This window comes from Rutidosis leptorrhynchoides, chromosome 1 (genome assembly GCF_046630445.1).
Source record: "Rutidosis leptorrhynchoides isolate AG116_Rl617_1_P2 chromosome 1, CSIRO_AGI_Rlap_v1, whole genome shotgun sequence".
In the NCBI taxonomy this organism is placed as follows: Eukaryota; Viridiplantae; Streptophyta; class Magnoliopsida; order Asterales; family Asteraceae; genus Rutidosis; species Rutidosis leptorrhynchoides.
Window position 1 is genome coordinate 212215740 of NC_092333.1, and position 8858 is coordinate 212224597.

Here is an 8858-nt window from a genome sequence, read left to right on the forward strand (position 1 = left end):
TGGTTTCGCAGGTTATTTCAATAGTATACAATTACAATAATTCTTTATTTATAAATTAAAATCAACATTAATTAATAAATACTGATATCATATCAATTTTAAATAAATAAAATCAATAAAGGGAATATTAAAATTTTACGGTTAATTCGACACGGTTTATAAATTTATATCTACTAATCTACACTTACAGAACCGTAATCATATCATAGTCGAATGGTATCAGTTGAATTTGGTATGAGTCGAATGGTATGGTTTAAAAACTAGGAAAATCATAATCATATCATAGTGTTAAAATTTGGTATCAGCCGAACGGTATGGTTTAAAAACTAAGAACATTTAAAAACTAGAACTGAGGTCTCCTTGAAGACATAATCTAATACCAGTATGAGTATTACGTTTTTACAAGACAAACATAGAAGTTCCTGTGGTGTAGTGGTTATCACGTTTGCTTTACACGCAAAAGGTCTCCGGTTCGAATCCGGACAGGAACAAATTATTTTAAATAATGTTGTTGTTGGGCCAACATAGTGGTAGGCAATTGGGTAAGCCCAATAACAAAGTGAGCCAACTGCTTACCATTATAGCTAGTCCATCTACTATCTACTAATTTTTTCATAATAAAAAGGGTCTAATGTTCACATCTTTTAATAATGTTTTGTTGGGCCAACATAGTGGTCGGCAATTGGGTAAGCCCAATAACAAAGTGAGCCAACTGCTTACCATTATAGCTAGTCCATCTACTATATACTAATTTCTTCATAATAAAGGGTCTAATGTTCACATCTTTTAATTTTTATTGTTTAAGTCCTTAATCAAAGTAATATAGAATTATTTATTCAACAAATATGATTAAAATTATCTTTTTAATAAGAATGATGTGAAGAAATAAGTTTTTACACATATACGAACGTTAACTACTTAACTTTGATTTTTTTTATTTATAATAGTATTAAGAATTGAAATAAGCAATTTAAGTATGAACTTTGGTCAATACTACATAGATATTGGCATATTGCAACATGGGTGATTGGGGTTCATTGGGTTGTGAAGGGTGACGGTCCTTGATAAAATCGACCACTTATATTATTTCCACAAAATTAGAATATTCCAAATTTACCCTTTAATTACAAACAAGAATGTGTTACCGAAACAATCGCCTATCACACCTTCTGTCTACAACTTGTTATTGTGGGAATCACAAAAAGATAGCCCCAGAAGGCCCCATACCCACACAAGAATCTTGGCTACCTTTTAAATGACCGTTATGTCCCTATGTGGCGAAGAAATCAATATTTTACAAGCAAAGGGTGCTAACTTTACGTAACATAAACTCAATGCTGCATAACAATTGAGAAATTCAATAAGCAATATCTTATAAATGTTGTAACGCAATTTCTACCACATGAAATTAGTGAAACTACGGCGAATTTAAAAGTTAAAATGTGGTATGCTATAATAAAGAAACATAGTTTTTTTTTTTTTTTTTCCGGCAAAGATGGAACCATACTATTAAAACACACTTCATCAAAACGATGAAGGAAACGATTACAAAAGAGTCAATCGGCTTTTACAATTGTTTCACCATTTACATACATTTACATAGTTACATATTTACATTTACCATACGTTTACATATCGACACGAGAGGAAACGATAAAGAAACATAGTTACATTTACATTTACATACTTTAAATGATAGTAATAATAAAATAAATAATCAATGTTACCAAATAAAATAAATACATCCAGGGCCGGTCCCGGAAATTTAAGTGCCCCGAGCGAAGTAGAAAAAAAAAAGCCCTTAGACTTAACAAATAATATAAACTATTTTAAAAAAACTTTTAGGCTCTAACGATAATGTAAACTATTTAAAAAATTTTTTTTGCGTACTGTTAGAATGTCAGTGGACATTGAGGCCTTTTAAAAGAGTAAGTTAAAAAAAGCAGGGAATTTGTTGAGCTTTTCATTTACAAATGACTAGCATTCAATTAGATCTAATTTAATACTACTACCTACATGTACATGAAAGTACTTTATAATTGCAAATAAAAAGTATCGCAAGTTATGGGATTTGAACCCACGCCCCTTTGGACGAGTAAATTAAATGAGCACCTTAAACCATTGAGCTAACTAAACATTTTGTTAATAATCATCTACAGATTATATTTAATAAATATAAGGCCGGAGCAAGTTAGTGGACCTGGTCATAAAATTTTTTTTGGGCCCTTAAAAAATTGGGCCCTGAGCAAATGTCCACTTTGCTCCCCTATTGGGCCGGGCCTGAATACATCTATAAAGATAACATAGAAATATCCGGCTAAGGAATATTTAATTATCCACTAGGAGGGTGAGATAACTAAATATAAATTTTCTTTTTTTAGAAAAGCAAACCATTATTGAAAACATAATCGAAAAAATACAGATTACATTGAGCAGGCCTTGAAGAGTAAGGTCGGATGAACAATACATAACCAAAAACTAACAATCTACATCAAGTAAATTACGTTAAGGCAAACGAAAACGAAACAAGCCTGGGTGAAAAGGCTAGCGAATTATCCAATATCACTTGCAGAGATAGGCGTCGTGATCCACCTTAACCATTCGAGAGATTGTCCTTTTATACGATTTGAAATCCATTCGAAGCTACGAGACTGGACCTCTTGAATTGCGAAAGAGCTAGACCAATCCAAATTTCTGAATAGCTTGTTGTTCCTATTTTGCCATAGTTTAGACGCACAAACCCAAAGGCAAGCTTTCCAAATTTCATTACTCACCAGGTTGTGTGTGTGTGCCAAAACACCCGAAGCTAACTCCGCCGTTGATTGAATTTGGAAATTGTCAATATTCCACCATTTAGCAAAACGCAACCACATGTCCTTTACGTAAGAGCAGTGAAAAAGGATATGGTCTAGAGTTTTTACATCTGAATCGCACACGGGACACCTTGTTGAGTTAAGGTCTATTCCTCTTTTATCTAATTATGTTCTGACGGAGAGACGATTTCTTTGAGCTCGCCAAATAAAAACCTCAATTTTTTGAGGTAGAAGACGATTCCGGGCGGTTGGCATATTTGAAAAAGCAGTTTCAAGAAGTCTATCATTGATAATTTTTGTCAACCTGCTTGTCAGGAATACCCCGCTTCCATGATTTGTCCACTTCCACGAGTCATTTTCTTGGGAGCCAAAGGCGAATGCATTGATTTCCGAGACCAGCGTGTTGAGCTCGGTAAGTGACCTACCTGCTGGCTCACGACTCCAATTCCAGGTGAAAACCCGAGATGAATCCCGACTTGAAATTCTATCACTGATCACAACATCCATATTCGACTCCAACCTGAAAATTCTGTTAAATCTAACACAAAACGGTTGATTACCAAGCCATTTATCTTTCCAAAACAAAGTGGAATCACCGCTATTAATAATTCTACAGAAAGAGCTGTCGAAGTCTAAATTTAATTTGGTTAGTTAAGTGTGAACCGCTCTGATGGAAGACCAACTTGACCCCAAACTATTATCGATAGGAGGAGTGTTAGTCAAGTTACCCAAACCCCCGTCTCGCCCGTAAATGCTTTTTATTATGAAAACACAAAGTTAATCGCTTTCCTTGCGGAACCGCCACCACCATTTGCCAAGTAACGCCAAATTTTTAGCCCTTAAAGAGCCAATATTTAACCCGGCCCGATCGTAAGGTGAAAGTATTGTGTCCCATTTAACCCACGCCAGTGGGTCTCACGCGTCCCGCCCCAAAAAAAAATTTCGTCTCATACCTTCAATGTAGATTAATATATAATAATTAACAATAATTAGTATCATTAATAATAATTAACAATTACATTATTATTATTTAATAATATACAACAACAACAGCAAAACCCAATACCACATAAGTGATGTATGAAGGAGGTGAGATGTAGACAATCATTCTCCTATCCGAGAATAAAGACAAGTCATTTTTTCACCCAGAGTGAAAATACTCTAAAAAGTAGATAAAGTCATTCATCTCTCTATTCTACGAATAAAGATATTGCTTCCGAGTGGACTTCCGGCTAATAAGTAGGAAAATTATAAAAAAAAATTAAAAATAAAATTGAGATGCCATGAAAATGGTAAAATTAAATTTCATTGGGTTTTAGATCCTGCCTGAAAATTTAATTTAAGCTCTAAGAGTCAGTCAAGTCGCCAATAAATCGACACTTGCTGTCGACTTAATAACCAGAGCCGTTATTATTATTTAATAATATATTTAATAATAATTAAGAATTAAATTATTATATAATTTAATTTAATAATATATATTTTTTTAAAAGTTAAAAGATTAAAAATAAAGACAATAAAGAAATGGCAATATTGTAAATTCATAAAGCACGTAGGGACTAACATGAAAATAAAAAATTAGTGAGTGTTATGTAGTAGGGGGATGAGGGTTTATGGCGGAATATAAATATTTCCATATATTCATTACATCTTTCTCTGCTTTGCTTTCCATCTGAATCTATATCTTTTTCTCTCTTCCAATTTTTTTTTTTTTTTTTTCTCAATTTTCCCCAAATTCGAATTTAAGAAAAATGGTAGAAGAGAAAGCAAAGCCAATCGGTGGTGTATGGCAGACGATTAAACCATTTGTTAATGGTGGTGCATCTGGTATGCTTGCTACTTGCGTCATTCAACCTATCGATATGATCAAGGTCTGTACCTAATTACCCTATTTTCTACATTTTAAGTTTACTAGGTTTTGAAATTGATGTAGATCTTGTTTTGCATATGTCGATTGAGCTATTGTAGTTGTGAATCTGTAGTTATATTGATAGATACCTAGCTCTATTAGTGATGTAATCATATATTTTATACATTAGTTGTTAGATCTTATAAATAGGTTTTCATTTAATATGTAAACTACTTAATGTATGGCAGTTGTGATCTGTTTTGTTGTCGTACGTTCAATCAAAACGTCAATTATTCTGTATAGGTCATAGGTGTTTGGTTGATTTAAGCTGTGTTGTATTTAAAAATTTAGTTATCATATTTGTAATAGTGAGTTATACTGAACTCAATAGCATTGGGTTTTTAGATCTTATGATTTGGTTGTCAATCATGATTGCGATCTGTTTAAGTTGTCGCAGTTTGGATTTAAATATCGAAAAATTGTCGTATACATATGTGGTTGATTCGATATGTATTATGGTTTGAAGGTCTGTAACTATTTGTATGTGTGTTTTAATATCTACATCTTAAGTTGACTATGGTTTGAAATTGTTATTGGTATTGATTTTGTTATTATACGTGTAACTTTGTAAATTATTGAATTTTACTAAACTCCTTTAATGTAGTTTCTTCTAATATATTATGAGTATGCTTTGTAATGTATGATATGCTGTGGTAAGCTGTGTGAAATGCTGAATTGGCGTATAAGTTTTTGATTGATTCGAAATGTTTAGGGTTTATGTTAAGTTATTAACGTGATGTGATATTTATAGGTGAGAATTCAATTGGGGCAAGGATCTGCGGTTTCGGTGACAAAGAATATGCTGAAGAACGAGGGGATTGGTGCCTTCTATAATGTTTGTGCTCTTTATTATTGTTCGGTTTTTTGTAATGGGTTGTAAGGTTCTATTAGAATGTACACTATCTTTTCGTGATTTGTAATGCTAGAAAAATAGAAATGAAATTTATTGTGATATAGTATGATAGTACGATTATAGTAGTGTATCTATGTTTGGATTAGGTGTTAATCGTATTGTTTTGATCAGGGTTTATCTGCTGGGTTGCTTAGGCAAGCTACTTATACAACTGCCAGACTTGGTACATTCAGGTACTACTTCAACTTCAATATTCTACTATACATTAAATGCCATCTAAATTCAATTACTTTTATTAGTTAGCAAGACAAGACATATGACAGCTGGATTAACCTAACATCTTATGTGGTTACTTGTTAGGATTCTGACAAACAAGGCACTCGAGGCCAATGATGGAAAGCCTCTACCTTTATATCAGAAAGCTTTGTGTGGGTTGACTGCTGGAGCGATTGGTGCATGTGTAGGAAGCCCTGCTGACCTGGCGCTGATCCGTATGCAGGCTGATGCAACATTACCTGCTGCTCAACGTCGTAACTATACAAATGCGTTCCAAGCTTTGTATAAGATTAGTGCTGATGAAGGAATATTAGCTCTCTGGAAAGGTGCGGGTCCCACAGTCGTTAGGGCTATGGCCTTGAACATGGGAATGCTTGCCTCTTATGATCAAAGTGTTGAGTTCTTCAAGGATAATCTTGGTTTTGGTGAAGCTGCCACAGTTGTAGGTACGTAAACAATACTTGATGACACCTGTTATTCCAACATCATTTGATTAGTGTTTTATTTGTGTGAGTTTTGAGGCAAATGGTTTATTTCATGTGTGTTTTGTGGCAGGTGCTAGCTCTGTATCAGGGTTTTTTGCTGCAGCATGCAGTTTGCCTTTCGATTATGTGAAAACACAAATACAAAAGATGCAACCTGATGCTGAGGGGAAACTTCCTTACACAGGATCTTTAGACTGCACAATGAAAACCCTAAAGGCTGGAGGACCCTTCAAGTTCTATACAGGGTTTCCAGTATATTGTGTTAGGATTGCGCCACATGTCATGGTACCCTCTCTTTCTCACAACTCACATTTTTAATTTAAATTGATATCACAAAATTGTTAACTTTTGAGATCAGACTTATTATACTTAATTATACCTATAATACTAAAAGACGTGCTAAATTGTGTCGTTTGAAGTAATCAAACAACAAGCTTAGTCTAATTCAATCTTGGCTCTATTATAATGCTTGTGGTAGGATCAAGAGGGAAGTAACCAATCGGGGGGAAGCGGGGGGAAGCAAATTTTTTTTTTTTTTTTTTTTTTTTTCGTTTTTTGAAAAAACTCTATTATAATGCTTGTGGTAGGATCAAGAGGGAAGTAACCAATCGGGGGGAAGCAAATTATTTATTTATTTTTTTTTTTTCGTTTTTTGAAAAAACTTTGTTCACGAACATTATAGATTGGATGAAAATATGAACATTTAGAAAAGACACTTTGTGATAAATGTTTTTATTTTGGCGGGAAAACACTCGAAGAAGTAATATATAACAATTATCGTGTTTTTCGAGCGTATGTTGAGGTTTTAGACATTAGGGTTTAGATATTAGGGTTTATAGGGTTTAGATATTAGGGTTTAGAAAATTGGGGTTTAGGGTTTAGATTTAGGATTTAGATTGAGTTTTTAACACGAACGGTTTAGAGTTTAGGGTTTAAGGTTTAGGGTTTAGGGTTTGGTGTTTTGGGTTTATGGAATAAACCAAACCCTAAACCCTAAACTCTAAATTGGGCTAAATTTTACTTCACAAAACATGAAGAAAAAAAAACGTTAACATTCTTCACGAACAATATTATCTTGAATGTTATTTTTGTCGATCGTTTTCCCGCCAAAATAATAACATTCATCACGAAGTGTCTTTTCTAAATGTTCATATTTTCATCCAATCTATAATGTTCGTGAACAAAGTTTTTTCAAAAAACGAAAAAAAAAAATTTTTTGCTTCCCCCCGATTGGTTACTTCCCCATTGATCCTGCCCCTACAATGCTTTAACCTTGGCTCTATTATATTTATGCTTTTTATCTCTTTTAAATTAATTTGTATATTTTCTTTTTTAAATTTGGTTATTAGATATTTTTTTCTCAGTAGTGTTTTTGGTTACGGGTTATTTGCTAACTATTTATGGCTATTAATATGGTACATCTCAAAAAGACATACGGAGTACAAATTTTAATTTTTTTTTTTTTTTTTTTTTTTATCTTTCATGTAATATATCAGATCATATATACTACTAACGGTTTAATTGGATATAATTTTTTAGTTGGGTTCACTACAAGTAAATATTTTAATATGAAACATATATCTTCTTTGTGACAATCGTTGACATGCATATTGTAGTAAAATACTAAAATAATGTTTAATGGCTTGACAGATGACATGGATCTTTCTCAACCAAATTCAGAAGCTGGAGAAGAAGGCAGGTTTGTAATTTCCAGAACGTAGAGATAACATCGTTCTATCAAAAATAATACGCTGAGTTGTACCTTTTGCGGATATTGGTTACTTACACTTCCATTAAAAATTGTGAAAGTCGATTGGGTTATACTTTTTTGTATTGAACTGTAGAATTGTTGTAAGCCATTTGAACTTAAATTCTTTAGGGTAGGGTTTATCTTGAATTTTTTGTCACATACTAGCAAGAATCCAGCTCTGAAGAAGTGACATTAATGGTTGGAGTCTTGATTAAAAATGCTATTTTGTTCAAATAAAAACTGTGATTTGGGGATTTGGAGTGGGTTGTAACTTTATTTTTGCAAGAAGGTTTAGTGATTGTTCTTTTAGTTGACATCCTGTTGCTGTTGTTGAATCTATATATTCCTTCAAGGGTAATCATCTTTTGCCCATTAAAAAAATTACTATTTTGATCACGCTAGTAGCAAGACTTGCAAATGGTTCGTGACTGAGAATAATCAGATCGTGAGGCCCAATTCCAGGTCACGTACAATATTCCGAGGATACGTAAGCTTGCAACCTTGTGAGTTATTAGTCGCAAGCGGTGAATATTCGACCAATGATGATTGGGACGCAAGCGATTTGTGTATGTTTGTGATTTCGCGTCTCTAATCTTAACTGTTCTAAGGAACAAGTTGCCATAAATACTTGTCGCTGAAAGTCTATTGTCTTTTTTTGTTTGCAAAAAAAATCAATGATGATATGAAAACGCTCTCAATAGTGAAGAACTAGGGGAAAACGGGAACTCCCGCGCTTAAAAAACACCCAACTAAACAAAAAAATATCTATATG

General features: G+C 33.3%; 1 protein-coding gene and 1 non-coding gene across 2 annotated transcripts; both read left to right on the plus strand.

Annotated features, from left to right (window-relative positions):
- Positions 1-418: 418 nt before the first annotated feature.
- Positions 419-491, plus strand: TRNAV-UAC (transfer RNA valine (anticodon UAC)). Its single transcript has one exon. It is a non-coding gene; the product is annotated as a tRNA-Val (tRNA).
- Positions 492-4463: 3972 nt separating this feature from the next.
- LOC139868159 (mitochondrial dicarboxylate/tricarboxylate transporter DTC-like) lies at positions 4464-8362 on the plus strand. The gene is made up of 6 exons (XM_071856496.1): positions 4464-4684; positions 5474-5557; positions 5747-5808; positions 5936-6297; positions 6407-6621; positions 7987-8362. Exons 1-6 carry the CDS (start codon positions 4565-4567, stop codon positions 8041-8043), a joined length of 900 nt encoding a protein of 299 aa, XP_071712597.1. The 5' UTR covers positions 4464-4564; the 3' UTR covers positions 8044-8362.
- The last annotated feature ends 496 nt before the right edge of the window (positions 8363-8858 follow it).

Bases quoted from the DNA above. Each gene is read 5' to 3' on its own strand.
- LOC139868159 (XM_071856496.1), top strand. From the start codon at position 4,565: ATGGTAGAAGAGAAAGCAAAGCCAATCGGTGGTGTATGGCAGACGATT. The intron at 5,809-5,935 runs GTACTACTTCAA...GTTACTTGTTAG, and splicing joins GCCAGACTTGGTACATTCAG to GATTCTGACAAACAAGGCAC. The intron at 6,298-6,406 runs GTACGTAAACAA...GTTTTGTGGCAG, and splicing joins TGAAGCTGCCACAGTTGTAG to GTGCTAGCTCTGTATCAGGG.